This window comes from Dreissena polymorpha, chromosome 16, assembly GCF_020536995.1.
Source record: "Dreissena polymorpha isolate Duluth1 chromosome 16, UMN_Dpol_1.0, whole genome shotgun sequence".
NCBI classification, from domain to species: Eukaryota; Metazoa; Mollusca; class Bivalvia; order Myida; family Dreissenidae; genus Dreissena; species Dreissena polymorpha.
The window spans coordinates 2,434,358-2,451,661 of NC_068370.1; the positions used below are offsets into that span (position 1 = coordinate 2,434,358).

The 17,304-nt window shown below is 37.5% G+C and overlaps 1 protein-coding gene across 2 annotated transcripts in view; it reads left to right on the plus strand.

The window, feature by feature from the left end:
- The window catches only part of LOC127861850 (ATPase family AAA domain-containing protein 2-like), a 57,871-nt gene extending 42,280 nt beyond the window's left edge, over positions 1–15,591 (plus strand). Inside the window, exons 18-27 of one of the 2 annotated variants that reach the window (XM_052400553.1) lie at positions 3,250–3,435; positions 4,763–4,898; positions 5,860–6,056; positions 6,963–7,122; positions 7,434–7,556; positions 8,411–8,559; positions 9,091–10,122; positions 11,476–11,536; positions 14,243–14,493; positions 14,880–15,591. In XM_052400553.1, coding sequence (XP_052256513.1) covers positions 3,250–3,435; positions 4,763–4,898; positions 5,860–6,056; positions 6,963–7,122; positions 7,434–7,556; positions 8,411–8,559; positions 9,091–10,122; positions 11,476–11,536; positions 14,243–14,493; positions 14,880–14,960 — 2,376 coding nt within the window. In that variant the 3' untranslated portion in view covers positions 14,961–15,591. The remainder of the gene's footprint in view (positions 1–3,249; positions 3,436–4,762; positions 4,899–5,859; positions 6,057–6,962; positions 7,123–7,433; positions 7,557–8,410; positions 8,560–9,090; positions 10,123–11,475; positions 11,537–14,242; positions 14,494–14,879) is intronic. The other variant, XM_052400555.1, reaches the window with a different exon arrangement.
- Positions 15,592–17,304: the final 1,713 nt, after the last annotated feature.

The window sequence follows — 17,304 nt, forward strand, 5'->3', positions numbered from 1 at the left end:
TGTTAATTGATAGAGCTATGTCTTAGATACGTCTAAATGCCAAAGTGGTTTATTTGTATTATTTTTTGGCAATGCAACCGGACTCTGATTGATGGCTATCAGAAAATAAAAAAGTGTTACTATTATTATATTTAATTTTGGTTTTGGGCATTTTCGGTCAAAATACACTATATTATACTATCAAAACACCGTTCCAGCCCCCTATGATGGGGTAGATTGTGTTTCCAAAACGAAAGAACTGGCCCATATTGGAACAAAAACAAGTAGTAACACATTCGATGAGTGGGTTGAGAAATTGGACCTACCTATTATACTGCAATTGAATACATAACAGTGACTTTATGTAGGTACGGTTTTGAGCAGCTAAATTCATGTTTTATTGCAATTACCCAATTCACTTGTTTGTTTTGGTACAAATACCCAATTATTTTTTATATGAGCGGGTATCATACTTTTGGATACACAATCACGTTTTCCATTACCCAATTCATTCTTAATTTGAAGGGTATTACCCAATTACCCCAAAAAGCTTATCTGTAGCTCTGATATCATTATAAAATCGGATAACTGTATCCTTATCGTAACAGTCTATTAGTTGAGTAATTATTGACACAGCAATTGTACTGCATACTGATTCAAGAGAACATCTGGACAGAACTGGAAGTAAGTGTTTGGCGTTATGAAAACACCCATAGCATGTCTACTGACCTATTGTGTAGACTGCTGTCTGCGGTGTTTAGACAAAAGGGATAAACATGTGTGATTGCATTTCTGCAGATTTGGTCCATAATTACCGGTAATACATTGTTTTGAATGTCATTATTTTAATCAATGTATTCTTATTAATATAATGGAAAAATAATAAATGAACGTATAATTTTTTTCGATAATAAACTCGCGAGTATTCCAAACAGACATTTATATCATTATATAATTTATAATATATAATAACATAAGGATATAAGCGGCAAATCATGTATCTAAACGAAAGTAGTTTCTTTTCGTCATCAGAAATACGGTGAAATATCACTTATCTATCTATCTATATATACTGCTAGTTGCCAATAATTAGCATTTCAAGCAGGCGCGTGTCAGTGCTAGGAAATTAAGGAAGAAGTGTATAGGAGATAAAAAGCAATACATAATGTATTTGTGAGACCTAGAAACAAAGGTGATAGTGTTAGTTAAAAGAAGAAATATTCAGATAAAAGGTTAAAAACAGCCAACCTGCTTAGAAACTGTGGTCTAGTTTGGTCACCCCCTGCCTAAACTGGTCCAGGGTAGGTGCCTGTACAATATTGGCTGGTAGAGAGTTCCATAGGACAATAGTGGCTGGATAGAAGGAAAATTTATATGCTTGGAGTGGGGATTTGTCTGAATGAAAGAGGATGCAGATGTCTAGTGAGCCAGGTCGGAGGAGTGACGTAGGGAGGCATTGGTACAGCAACCAGTCCGTGGACAATTTTATAGAACATCAGTAGCCGGGAGTCATACCTTCTGTTCTCAAGTGAATGCCACCCTAATTTGTCTAGCATGTGTGTGACACTGTTGTGATATGAGTAGTCATTTGTAACCCATGGAGCGGCCCTGCGTTGGACCATCTCGATCTTGTTTGTGTTGTGTTGTGTGTGTGGGCTCCACACTGAGCTACTATACTCAAGTTGTGGGCGGACCAGGGTTTTGAAGGCAAATTCTCTAAAGCGTGGGTGTTTTATGAGAATGTTGCGTTTGATGAAGTTAAGTGTTTGACTGACTGTTGCAGTAACCTGGTTTATGTGTTTATTCCAGCTGAGGTCAGATGTGATGCTAACACCCAAGTATTTAGCATCACTAACTGTTTCATGGGTATAACGGTGGAGTGTTTAAGTGGATTTGTAGGGATGTTTTGACCTGGTGATGTTTATGACCGTACACTTGGAAGGATTAAATTCCATATCCCAAGAGTGTTCCCATTTTTGTAGCCGATCTAGATCTTCTTGCAGGGTATTTTGTTCAGTGGGATTGTTGACCGTGATATAGACAGCAGTGTCATCAGCAAATAACCGGACCTGTGACACTATGTTTTCTGGCAGATCGTTTATGTAAAGCAAGAAGAGCAGAGGGCCGAGAACAGAGCCCTGACAGGGTTCGACATTAACTTTTTTTACAGCAAGACCGTCGGACCAGCTCCTCTTAAAATGTACTAGCCCGAACCTGATGTCGACTAGACCATAAATGACATAGCAAATGAACACAATTGTGTCATGTAACTGTTTAATCAGGATTTGCAGTAAATAATCAGTGAACACCAGATTTTTTATGCATAAAACAATAAAATAACCCTTTTTTTTGCTTTTCTTCGTCAAATTCAAGCCATGGGAACTGACTCGATTTTCCATCTAGGATAAAATTGACGTTTTCGTGTTTCTTCATATTTAGGTTTCGTGTCAGTTAAGCGTCGGATTCTTTTTTTTTAACTGATTTGTCGGACAAAAATCCGAACTTGAACACAGCCATTCTTTAAATTACATTATCTTGTCTGCTACGCAAAAAATGTTTACATTGACGATACCGATTTTCGATAGAAGTCGTAAAATCATGCTCTACAGTTTTACGTCACTGCAGAAAATCATTAATATTCATGACAACTTGACCAATTTAAACAAGCAATTTCTGCAGGAAGCTCTCCTTTGCGTCTAAAAATAGCGATGAATCATGTGAATGCTCCGCGTTTATTTAAATATACTAGTTTTGTTTTAATGTAAATAACGGATACAAGAGTAATTTTAAACATTAAAAGTAAAGGTTTTCACAGCAGTTATTTATAGTTATATGAATCAGTATAGATTTTTTTTATATTTATGTACGACCAGTCGGACAAGCTAGCCTGCAGTTTTACTAGCCCGACCACCGATCTTACTAGACAATGTCTGTCGGACGTGCCTTAGTGTCGAACCCTGCCTGAGGGACACCTGATGTGACTGGAACCTCGTCTGAATTGTCACCATTTACCAAGACAGACTGAAGTCGACCTATAAGGAAAGATTTGACCCATTGTAATGTGCTATCTAGGATGCCGTGTTGGCACGGCACTTCACAAATATCAGTAAAAAAATCTAAGTTTTTTTTTTTAGGATGCTCTTATAAGACGACCCCCCAACTTTATGCCTTAAAAAATCGGGAAAAAAACCTGTCTTACAATAGAAGAAATACGGTACTAATCAAATGCAAATTAGATGCAAGTATTTTACTAAGCTATCTTCCATTCAGATATTCTGTGAAGCCAGACGCACTGCCCCCAGTATTGTGTACCTGCCCCACGTCAACCAGTGGTGGGATGTCGTCGGAGAAACAGTGAGGTCAACCATCGTGACCTTGATACACGACCTTGACCCCAACAGCCCTGTACTGCTGCTTGCCACCAGTGAAGAGAAATTTGAAAGTCTGGACTTCAATGTAAGGCAATACAATAATCTATTTTCATATCTCATATTATTAATATTAGGCAAGTGTGAAGTTTAAATTGAGTAACTTGGATTTAAAAGTATCATGAAGTATATATTGGATTTTTTTTATTTCATGTTTATCTATAAATTTTTTAATGATGATCCAGTTTTCTCAATAATTTTCATAATAATTTCTATGACCATTCTTTCCTCACCTCTATTACTAGGATAAGTACTAGCTTATGGGTGCTGATATACTGCATTGATTAGCTCAGCTTGATTTCAAAAAGTGTGCGAAGGTTTACTGACCACTATTATTTGACTGAAATACTGTTATATTAGCAAACAAATGATATGCAGGATTTCCCAACTGCAGGAGCTGATTGACCAGTTATCTTTGTATGAGCTGACTTAAACAGTGGCATAGATGATATCTTTTTGTCTAGCTGCCTTACAATTACTTCTGATACATGTGTGTACATTTCCACTCTGCAGGACCTTTTTGACCGATTCTCTAGTTGTAATGTTTATGTCCTGTAGCTGCCTCATTCTTGAGAAAACTGGGCTAAATGCATGTGTGAAAAGTGTTGTCCTAGATCGCCTATGCAGACTGCAGGGAGGACAATCTGGGAGGACACCGTCGGTCCAAACTGGATTTCCTAAAGAGACTTCCTATTAAAGGGATCTTTTCACGGTTTGGTAAATTGACAAAATTGAAAAAAGTTGTTTCAGATTCCCAAATTTTCGTTTTAGTTATGATATTTGTGAGGAAACAGTATTACTGAACATTTACCATAGTCCAATATAGCCATTATATGTATCTTTTGACGATTTGAAAACCTAAAAATTATAAAGCGTTGCAACACGAAACGATTGAATAATTTGGAGAGTTCTGTTGTTGTCATTTAAATTTACGAAACTACGAAGATTGCTTATATATCGTTTAAAATACTTAAACTGTGTATACCTGGCGGAATAGCCGTGAGGGCTAATGCGTTTTAGCTTAAGACTTAATCCAGGACTCCGGGGGTCACTGGTTCGAGCCCTGGTACCGGCTACTTTTTTTTTCCTTTTTTTAATTTTATTCTTGATTTTTTACTGGAGCTTTTAAGATCCAATGTTTACATCTATCAATATAAAGCATTTAATGACAAACTTCAAAATATGCCAAAATCTGTGAAAAGGCCTCTTTAAAAAAAAACATTTCCATAAAAGCCGAAAGTGTCGATCCTGATTAGAATGTGCTGAGTGCCCAGGGAAATCTGGGATAACACTTTTCGCACCCAGTTTTCTCATAACGAGACTGATAATTCTTGACATGTGTCTACATTTCTCAGCTTCAGGACCTGTTTGACCAGTTCTGTGGTGAGGTACTGGAGATGTGGAACCCAGGTCGGCAGGAGAGGCGAGACTTCTTCAAGGACCTTCTCCTAAACCAGGCCACACGCCCACCCACACAGAGGAAGGTGGCAGGTAACACTATAGGGAGGTGTATGTGAATTTAGAGCAAAGGGACCTTCCTTTAAGGCAGGTCCCGAAAAAATAGATTTAGTTTTGTGACCGGGAATAGTGCATAATATTAAGGAGAAGCCCTATTCTGGCTAAACTTGCAGGGATATAAATAAGTGGTTGGCCATTTGTCCAGGGCAAGGAGATTTATGTTCCATAATGTTTATTTCAAAATTTAGTTGTTTGTTTGAGCATTTTACTTTTTAAAAAGCTTAAAAAGTTTTCCCGCAATTTATCACTTTTTTAAGCACTATGAATCAGGCTCATAAAAGGGCATTATACATTTTATGATAACTTATAAAGTTAACAGTTGACAGCAATTTAAAAATATTGTCTGAATTTGTTTTGTTAAAAACAGTATTAGATACTAAGTCCTTGGTTGGGCTACCAAAGGACAAGAGATCGGGGAAACTAACCTTAAAAGTCTCTATATCTGACCGTGAGTCATTAACTGCTCAGTATAAAGCCTATACACTGTGACATGATTTAGTGCCGTATGCATTTAGAAGATAAGGTGTGGCAGGAGCTCATACTTGCCATCCCTTTTTGGCTTAATTGTAATGCCAATGCATTTCCCATTGTCCAGTTTATAATAAAATCTTTCTCACCTAAGTGACCATGAATTTTAAAGGATTATTACGTTATTACACTAGAAAATTATTTAGGCCGTGCTCTGTGAAAAGGGGGTTTAATACATGTGCGAAAAGTATTTTCTTAGATTAGCCTGTGCAGTCCACACAGGCTAATCAGGGACAACACTCCGCTTTTATGATATTTTGCGTGTAAAGGAAGTCTATTCTTAGCAAAAATCCAGTTTAGGCGTAAAGTGTCGTCCCTGATTAGCCTGTGTGGGACAACACTTTATGCACATGCATTAAAACCCCTTTTCATAGAGCATGGCCCATTTAAAAAAATATGCTTTCAGCTGAAAGATTGCTAGAAGTCCTACCCAAGGCCCCACCACCTGAACCACGAAAGTTGACGGAGAACGAATTGAGGAAGCTTCATGAACATGAGGGGGCAACTCTGACAGAACTTCGTCTATTTCTTAGGGACGTGCTCAACAAACTCGGCAGGGATAGGAAATTCTTTATATTCACCAAGCCAGTGGATATTGATGATGTAAGTGGGGATCCTTCTGACAAGGCTTTTTTATAAATTGTGCCGCATATGTTTTCACTTGATGCTGTAGTAATATTGTGGTGCCTAATGTTGAAGCCTTAGTGGTCCTTTGGTACATGAACACATACATGTTTATATTGCCACAGTTTTAGGGTATAAAGAAGGAACAGATCTTTTTGTTGTATTAAATGATCTAGTTTTTCAGATTAATTGGCCTTTGTATTTTTGGCAACTTTTTAATATATAATTGATTTTGCTGTCCAAGCATAATTAGTGGTGCATAAGTGTCTTTGACTTTTTTCTAGTTATTACTAGAATGTCTTATTAAAAACAATTAATCCTAGCTGTTGTAATAGCTAAATATATTTATATGAATTACCAGCCACAGTGTTGTAATATGACTAATATCTAAAGTGTCTACCTTGCAACTAGGAGTACTGGTCTTCCCAGGAAATGGACTCGAGACTGTTTACATAAGCTAAGGTTTACATACAGGCTTTTGATGATTCAAGCTAAAATAAATAGGTTTTAAACTAATTGAATTACAACAATTTCTGCTCCAAAAAAGTTTTATTTTTGTTTATCTTCTCAGAATGCTGTATCGTCAATGACCATTAAATGATAAGCCTTATTCTTTGAAATCTGGGCATTATGCATGTGTAAAGTGTCATCGTTGACTAGCCTGTGCTGGCTGCACAGGCAAATCAGGGACGACACTTTCCATTAAATGGTGTTTTTTATTAAAGGAAGAAACTTCTTAGCAAAAATCAACTTTCAGGGGAAAGTGTATCGCTGTTTACCCAGTGCAGCCTGCACAGGCTAATCTGGGACAATACTTAAACGCACATACTTAACGCCCAGTTTTCTCAGAACAAGGCTTTAATGCATACATTCTCCATATCACAGGTGCCTGACTACTACGAAATCATCAAGAAGCCAATGGACCTGTCAACGATGATGTCCAAGATTGACCTACACCAGTACCAGAGTGTACAGGAGTTCCTGGGGGATATTGATCTCATCTGTCTCAACGCCCTGGAGTATAACCCAGACAAGGACCCCCAGAGTAAGGCAATAAATAAGACCCGCTCTGGAAAATGGGGCTTATGGCATGTTAGTTAAGTGTTGTCCCAGGTGATTGGGTGCAGTCTGCATAGGTTAATCAGGAACCACCAGAACTGCCTGCGAGTAACTCAGTCTGTTCAGGTTTTATGCTGTTTGCTGCTCATTAGTATCTAAGGGTTTGAATTGAAGCCTTTAAATGTTGAATATATAATGAAAAGTCTCAAATGTATTTTGTTTTTCTAAGGGGACTATACACATGTCAAAATGCGTAACTTATTGTTGAAGAGTTAATGTTGACATTTTGTTTAACAGGTCGAGTTATCCGACATCGAGCCTGTGCCTTGAAGGACACAACGAACGCCATCATCAAAGCAGAGCTGGATCCAGAGTTTGAGAAAATTTGCCTCGGCATTATGGAGTCCAGAAAACAGCGAGGTTTGCCCATATGTTGGAATAATACTGGAGCAAAACAATCTAAGCAGTATGACGAAAACAATGCACACAATTTCTTTAACATTTGCATTGGTGAATGTCCGGTTATAAGTGTACCATATGCTGCATGACTATCACGAGGAGACAGCATGTTGTGGGAAGACCTTTCAAATATGTTGAATTTGGCCTCAAATCTGCTTGTCTGGACCAGTAATCATAGACTACAAACATAGTGATTAAAGCACAAGTTGTTCATAAAAAAATTGCTCTGGACTACTATACCTTTTCTGTTCAACATGCAATTCGAACATTCCTTACCACAAATTGTCACCATGTTGTGACTGTGTGTGTGTTGTTACTGTGACCCTACTTTTAAGGTCAAGAACACATTTAAAGGTGAAAGGTTAAAGTTGACTATTAAACAGCTTGTCCAGACTGTAACTTCATCCTTCAGTCATGCAATTTTAAAATGATGTACCAGCAAAGTTAACCATGTGAAGAAGGTTTGTCATACATTGGTCAAAAGACAAGGGCACACTGAGAGCCACAGGCCAAACACATGCATGGTTTAGCTTGTTAAATAATGACAGGCCAAAGGTCAAACATATGCATGGATTAGCTAGTTAAATAATGACAAGCATTATAGACAATAGGTTTTACGTGCATCTAATTCCCATTCTATTTGTGAGAATCATGTTTGAACCATCTTACATGTATAACAAAACACAGTATGTTAGCTTCCTATTTAATTCCAGTTCTTTGAAAAATGCTTTTGAATATATGGGCTCAGGTATTGCGATATACTTTATACAATCTATAAGGAAAACACATAAAAACACAAATAGATTGTGTTACAGGTGAGGAAGGCAAGGCATCTGTCCTTCCCTTCTACCACACACGGCCCCTGGGTCAGGGTCAGGTGCACTCAGATACCAGCGCCAGACAATCTACCTCACAAGACAATTCAACCAGGGACTCAAACCTGCGCCCCACTCGCAAACATAGGGTGAGATAATTTTCCTCATATAGCTCCGGCATTCCAGGGGTTTAATGAATGCTTAATAATATAGTATTTCTTACACTTTTAGGGGAGAGTAGCCTGGTGTTTTGGTATATGTTGGGCAAAAATAGCCAAATAAATTCTCTGCCTCTCTAGTCTTAAGGAAATCACAACCTTTTGAATACACATTTTTCATAAAATCAAGCAGGTTTAAAAAAAATAGGTTACTTAATCCACTGTATTGATTCCCAATTTTTACCAGTGCCCCTCATTTCAATCAGACTGAAAAACCAAACTCTTTATTTCAGCTCGGGGTTAAGTCAGGAATAACTGATTAGTTCAAATCACACATTATATTCATGCAAACAATTTCCTTAATTCATTTGATTCTACTTGTTTTGACCATTTGTGTCATCATGGAAGGTCACTGGGTTATTTCAATAAACACTTTTTTCCAAAGTGCAGAATGAATTTGTTACTTATTGTGGGCATCTTTTGATTCATATACATGTCCTCTTTTCATTTCTCATAACTCAGGACGTATCTTCACAGGGCGCTATTCTAGAAGAGCTGCCTTCATTGGAGGAAGTGGAGCGTAATGCTCGAGCACATCGCAGTCTGCTTCGGCAACAAAACTCTCCAAAGAAGGTCGAAAACGACCAAGCCACTCCGCGAGATCAGCTCAAGAAAAACACTCCCAGTTCTCGCGATTTCTCAGGGAAAGAACGATCTCTAAGTTCACAGAGCTCAGGAAAAAAATCATCTCCTCATAAAACACCATCATCATCATCCATAAAGAAGCCTGCCAAAAAAGACATCTGGGGTTCAGGCAGTTATAAAAGTAGAAAAAGACGCTTTAAACGTAGACGAATTGACAGCGATAATGAGAATGATGATGTCGAAGATGATATGGTCGAGTTGCCTAATGGTGAGGATGACGATAATGAGGATGGTACTAATATAGACTATGACAACAATGTAGATATGGAAGAGGAAAGTGAAAGTGTCAATAATAGATCTCCTGATCATGGGAACAGAAGGCAGGAAGCAAAGGATAACGATCACGGTGATAAAGACAATGGTACTAGTTTGCTCAGCATCGATGTTCAAGACACTAATTCAAAGGACAACAAATCACCTCAGCATTCACCCAGGGCCAGTCAACGATCGCCAAGGTCTGAGGGTCAACGGTCACCAAGGGGTCGTTTACAGGCATCAGAACCGTCTTCCGGTTTGGACTCGAAAAGACGCATATCAGCAGACTCGAGATCTAAGTCCCCGAGATGCTCAGATCAGACTTTGTGTCAGGATAACCAGTCTAAAGAATCTGCTGGAACAGTTAGATCACCTCTTGGCATAAAATGTAATAAACAGAGCTCAGTTGACAGTGGGGATAGTGGAGTACATTCAGAGATCATCTCGTCTTCTCAGGGCAAACCTCTGGCTCAAAATCACTTATTGAATGGTTTTGTGGATAGTGGTATTGGTACCTCGGACAGTAGCAATGATAGCGTGGGGAAGATTAGAGCTGTTGGCACCAGCAAAGCTGAGGAATCTTCTAAGAGCTTGGTAATATTAGTTGTTTAATTGAGAGCTTTATATGTGCTTTGGCATGAATTTTCCAATTTATCACAAACTTTGCTGAACTTTTTTTAATATTTATAAAGTAAACATTTTTATTGCAAGTACATTGAAATGGCTCCTGAAGATCCATGCTTTTTTTGTTTTTTGTTTAAAATCCATATATTAGACAACACAATTTGTTAATTAATATGCGTTAATATATGATATTTGGTGTATTTAAATACATAGAGTTATTTACGCTGTTTGATTGTTCTAATAGTATATATCAAAACAAGACCATGAGTGGCTTGTGTTTTGGCATTTCACATTGAATAGGATATCCTGTGTGATGTGAAATAGTGCGAGCCACAAGAACTGAATGATACATACAATAGGACCATACAACTAGCCTTGTATGGGTTTTACCATGTGCACCCATACACCTCTATTTTCTAACAATTTTGACAATGATTATTGTGATACAGTACAATACACTATACTTTATTATAACAACATTAAATGCCAAAAACAGAGAACAGGCTACTATTATTGTGGTAATACAGGATAAAAAAAACAGCAAGTAGCTTGACACATTTTTTATGTCCCCCAGTCTATACAGGGGGACATATTGTTTTTGCCCTGTTTGTTTGTTTGCGTCAAACTTTAAGATTGGCCATAACTTTTGCAATATTTAAGATAGCAACTTGATATTTGGCATGCATGTGTATCTCATGGAGCTGCACATTTTGATGGTGAAAGGTCAAGGTCATTCTTTAAGGTCAAAGGTCAAATACATGGGGGGGGGAGCACAAACACATCTTGTTTTCCATTGACTTCTATTTGTATTTCTTTCGTTTAAACCTATTTATTTTAGCTCGATTTCATAGAAAGATTAAGGCTTATTTGGAATGCCCTTGAGTCCATTTCCTGGGACTAGAACCAGTACATGGTGTCTATTGGGGAGATCTAAAGAACCAACCTGTGACCTCCCAGTCCCTTGGCTACACCATATCTATTACCCCACACTGACCTCGACCTTGTTTTTTTTTATTGATAAAGCCTGTTATTTGTTAAGATTTAACAGGTCCATAATGAAAAATAATTATTGTGTCTTTGACTGGAAAGTTCAAAGTAATTAACACCAATCATGCATATATAAAATTATATTCAAAGGTGACTATTCTATTTTCAGTATTTGTATATGTTGCCATCCCTATTAGTATTTTAAGCTTATTTATACAAATGTTAAGTTTTAAATGTAGGTTAATTAGATTTTTGTGGTAAAAACATTCACTTTCAAAATAATAATCAAATTGGTAAAGACGTTATAGAAATAACGTTTTCTCTGTTCCTGTGCAGGTTGTTGTCACAGAACCAATGGAGGAAGACTCACACACTGAAACTCAGACGCCAGCTAATGGTATGTATAATAAACTGAGCCAAAGTCTGGGAAAACCAGGCTAAATACATGTGTGCGGTCTTCACGATAGTTCATTTTATCCACTAGCCATTCGGGCTACTGGAATGGTGAAGACAAGAAGCCCAGCAGCAAAATTACTAGCCGGAACTAAAAAATTAAAAATATACACCCTGCTTATGGGTTTCATCTTTCAATATCAGATAATCTATTAAAAAGTACAAGTTCTCAGGTTATGTTAGCTGTAAAGCCTTTTGCAAAAACAATTACAACACAATATAACAAGTCAAGGTAAATATTTCCTTCATTAATCATAACTCTATAATTTGTGATAAACAACTTCTTGGTTCATCTCATCATCACTGCCATCCTGGAAATCCTCTGTCAGAAACCATATCCTGTAAAACAAGCAACCTTGACTTTATTGACTTGCTTGCAGTTTCTTGCCAGGCTTCGCTCCAGCTACGTATTTAAGCATAATGCAGCCTTACGCGCGTAGGGACTTACAACATTGGAAATAAACTTACGGAAAGTAAACACACACACAAGGTTACATAATAAAAAGATGTTTATTCCGGAAATGCAAGCCGCGGTCGTTGATTGGTTTACTTCAGCAGTAAACACATCAGCATGACGTGTGCCAATAGTACACAACCAGTCTAAATTATTCACCACGTGCCATGGATTACGACTGGAAAATAACCGATTAATGTATGGACCAATCGGAACGCGTTTAAATCTCGTATTTAAGGCGAACTCGAACTAAGTTCTTTCAGAAATCTTCGCGAAGTACTCACAAAATAATGACGTTTATCACACTTAAAAATGTAAACAATATTGAAACACAGAATTTCTACTGGCCGAAAGGGCGAACGATATGGCAATTTTAATAGGCCCGAGCTATAATTTACACGCCCAGGCTGCAGGGCGTGCGCTTATTTCGCAGACTGTGTGTGTAAAGTGACGTCCCAGATTACCCTGTGCAGTGTCCCAGATTAGCCTGTGCAGTGTCCCAGATTAGTCTGTGCAGTGTCCCAGATTAGCCTGTGCAGTGTCCCAGATTAGCCTGTGCAGTGTCCCAGATTAGCCTGTGCAGTGTCCCAGATTAGCCTGTGCAGTGTCCCAGATTAGCCGGTGCAGTGTCCCAGATAAGCCTGTGCAGTGTCCCAGATTAGCCGGTGCAGTGTCCCAGATAAGCCTGTGCAGTGTCCCAGATTAGCCGGTGCAGTGTCCCAGATAAGCCTGTGCAGTGTCCCAGATTAGCCTATGCAGTGTCCCAGATTAGCCTGTGCAGTGTCCCAGATTAGCCTGTGCAGTGTCCCAGATTAGCCTGTGCAGTGTCCCAGATTAGCCTGTGCAGTGTCCCAGATTAGCCTGTGCAGTGTCCCAGATTAGCCTGTGCAGTGTCCCAGATTAGCCTGTGCAGTGTCCCAGATTAGCCTGTGCAGTGTCCCAGATTAGCCTGTGCAGTCAGAGTTTTGTTAAGAAGAGACTTCCTTTTAACAAAAAAATGCCATAAAAGCGTAAAGTGTTGTCCCTGTTTAGCCTGTGCAAAGTCCACACAGGCTTATCTGGGATAACACTAATCACACACACATTAAGTCCCGTTTTCCCAGAGCCAGGCTCCACTACATTTAAATTGAGGGCTACATTTCTTAAGTGTTTTTTATTATTTTTGAAATCGTAATTATTTTACAACCACCTGACTTATGAGTTCTCTTGATAGATAGTAGTTTGCATTTATATTCCATTAGTTGCAAACCCTGAGTATACATCCAACATCCATTTCCACATTACATCAAGTAATTCCCCTTACAAATATAACCCTGAAACATCAGTGTGACTACTCGATTGACAACAAACACCTTGGAATATTTGTGCATTGTACTGTACTAGTAACTGTTATTTGTTGTTACATGTATGTTAAAATAGCTTAAATTGAAGTTGTTGTTATCTTTAAATAACATCAATTGATGTTGTTTTTATGTTTCAATAACGTAAATTGAATCTTGTTTTTTTAAGCCACAGGTATATTGAGACACTTCAATCACTTTGTAAAGGTTTTGTCTTAATAGATGAGATTTCATTTTAATGCTCCCAAACTGGGATCAAAATCACGGTCGCAAGTTCTCCACCACTTTTCTAAACGGAAACTGAAAGCTGTTACAATCATGAAATTCATATACTGACTTTCATAGTTTATATTTAAATGCCTTTAAGCAAAGTTTCAGGGTTTTTTAGTCATTCTTTGTGCCAATTGGTATGTCAGTCCGCTGAAATTGTTTTTGGAGGGAATACTTCTCAAGCAATTGACTCAAAACTAAAATATGTCATCACCAAAGCACTTTTCATTCCTTCTGTTTCACACATTCCTTAGTTATTTGCCCTTGTAGTACAAAGCTTACAAAATAGTACCTCACATTCTTAGTTATTTGCCCTGGAACGTAGCTGACATAATGGTACTAGGATATATGTAATATTAATGACACAGGTTTAGTTTGTTTGGTGTTTAAGCAAGGTGAAAATGGCTATATCTAAACAGAATAAAACCAGAACAGCCTCAAATTCTGTTCAGGTTTTATGCTGTTTGCTGCTCATCAGTACAGTAGAGTCCAAAATGAAGCCTTTAAAACCTGAATCTAATAGATCTTTAATTTGATTTTCTAATGCGTCTTGGTACGTTTCTGAGTGGTAAAGTATCAATTTCAGCTCCGTCCTCGCCTGTGTTCCATCTGACCCGTGCACGTGTGCAGACTAAAGCCCAGGAGCACGCTGCCACAGTCATCAGCGAGCTTCAGCAACCCTTGGTCATCGATCGTGAACGTCTCGTGCGCCTACTGGACAGATGTGTCGAGCTAACAGAGGAGTATACCGTCCCTATGCTGGAGAAACTGTACAGCCTGTTTGGCCAGTGTATCTACCAGCAACGTCTCGAGTATAACAAGACTCCGCTATTGGAGGTAATAGTGGGCCTCTTCCTGGGTAAACTGGACTGTGCGTTAAGTGTTGTCACAGACAATGCTTTTACGGCAATTTCTCATTTCTAAGCTCATTTTTCCTGATGTGCTTTTGGGCTAGATAATGTGAAATTTTTCTTTTGACTACCCCTTAGGCTTTACAAAATATTTAGTTAATTAGTTTCATCTGAAAAAATTACCATTTGGTCTTCTTTAGTCTTATAAAAATTTATGGAAAGATTGTGTGCCATAAACAAAATGTATCATTTGTATGATGGCACGAATCTAACTGTTATGGATTTGTGCTAATTATTGTCTGATTTCCTGTACAATTAATGAGTTTTAGTCTAAAAAAAATGTGATTTCTACAGTCCTCCTTACTTTTTCAGGACATGGAGCAAAAGCTTGTGCGGTTCACAAACGGAATGTCACAGAGAATGAAACTGCACAAATCCAGAGCTCTGTCATAAAATCATGAAACTTTCATCAGGTTTCAGGGGCTTTATTTATATATATATATATTTATAGAGGCCTTACCTTTTGAGGTCTTTCCTACTTTGCTACAATTATTGTCATCATTTCATAACTCATGAATTTACCGTTTCTCATAATTTGCTGTGAATGGTTGTTGTGGTTCTTGTTTATTTATGAGAGAAATGTGAAGAATTAATGCCACTGAATTGTTTAAAGAACAGACTTGCCTTGTCAGATAACCTATTGATACATGTATTTACTTACCATTTGGTAATTTGTTTTTTTGAGAGGCAAATATTAAGATTATATTCCGAGGCTGCATACAATTGTTAACCCTTGACCCCTTAGATACGCATTTTGACACATATGTGGTCCCTTAAAAAGTTATATTTAATTAAAGACCTTTCTTACTAAATTCAAGTTTTAAAAGCTTCATTTCCTACCATTATAAACTGATGAGCAGCAAACAGCATAAAACTTTATAAACAGGCTGTTCTGGTTTTATGCTGTTTGCACATAGCCATTTTCACTTTGCTTCTGAGTGGGAAAGGATTAATATGTTATTGTACTGTAATATAAAGAAATCAACGGATAAAGCCTGTTCATTGTTTATTTCATGTCACTTAAATGTGATTCGTATCCTTAATAATATAGAATGCAAATATTAAATATTGAATTCTTCATGTAATATTGTGCCCCATTTTGTGTGCATTTGAAGGAAAGATCAAACCCTCAACATGGATGTTTCATTCTTGCTAGAGATTTAATTAAATTTCAGCATGTTTGAAATCAAGTGGTTTTTAGGATATATTTATGTTGACAAATGCATACATTTTTTTCTTTTAAATTCTGTTTCATATATAAATTTCTTTAATGTTTATATAATCTGTTAAATATTATCAAGTTGATTTGTAAAACCAAGAAGACGCCAAAATTTAACTCTTTGTCTGTTATTCCATTCTGCATAGGTTTAACTGTTCAAATAATATTGAACTGCCAACATTTCTAAGCATCCTATGTTAATATCCTTTTTGACAGATATTGTCCTTATGAGAAAATTAAACGTAGCTCTTCCTCACTGATTCCAGTACACAATTTGGTAAATAATATGTTTTAGTTTAACACTATAGGGAAAACAAAATGTTGATTGTGTATTATTTTCATTGGGTGTGTTATAAGTTATTTTAAATGTTTTGGTCTAACATAAGAAATTTGAAATCACTTTAATCAGCTGGGGGAATTGTGTTCCATTGAGATTGCGTGGCTAAATGATAGATATGAGTAGCGTTCTGAGAAAACTGGGCATGATGCATGTGCGTAATGTGTCGTCTTAGATTAGCCTGTGCAATCCACGCAGGCTAATCATGGGCAACACTTTCCACTTTTATGAGATTTTTCATTTAAATGAAGTGTCTTCTTTGCAAAAATCCAATTTATGCGGAAAGTGTCGACCCTGATAAGCCTGTGCGAACTGCACAGGCTAATCTGGTACGACACTTTAAAAACATGAATTATGCCCAGTTTTCTCAGAACGTGACTCATATATTTAAAGTTAGTTTGTTTCCTTATACTTAATACAGTTTACTCACTTTTCCAATTACATGTGTACTTTTGTTCAATTATTTTCAAATTTTAAAAAAATATGTTATTTAAATTAACAAATGAGCCATGCTCTGTGGAAATAGGACTTAATGCATTTGCATGTGCGTTACGTGTTATTCCAGAATATCCTGTGAAGTCCGCAGAGCCTTATCAGGGACGACACATTCCGCTTTTATAGTATTTTCGTTTAAAGGAAGTCATTTCTAAGCCAAAATCCAGTTAAGGCGGAAAGTGACGTCCATGATGAGCCTGTAATCTGTATAAAGCCTCGTTAACCCGGACCAATGCTCATATGTTTTCAAAAGGTAAAGCCTTGCTATAAAGCTTTACAACAAGTATCACATGTGGTTATTTTGTTATGCCCCCGGATGGAATGGGTATATTGTTTTTGGCCTGTCTGTCTGCCATTGTGTGTGTCTGTCTGTTTGTCCCAAAACTTTAACCTCTGTCATAACTTTTGCAATATTGAAGATAGCAACTTGATATTTTGCATGCATGTGTATCTCATTGAGCTGCACATTTTAAGCGGTGAAAGGTCAAGGTCAGCCTTCAAGGTCAAAGGTCAAATATATGGATTCAAAGAGGCGCAGAAGGGGGCATTGTGTTTTACAAACGCAGCTCTTGTTTAAAATAGAAGTTACATGGTATGTATTTCTTGGGTGATGACAAATACTGTTCACATATATAATATTTAGTTATATTTGACAGAGTACCTAAAATGAACTTTTGTTATATGTG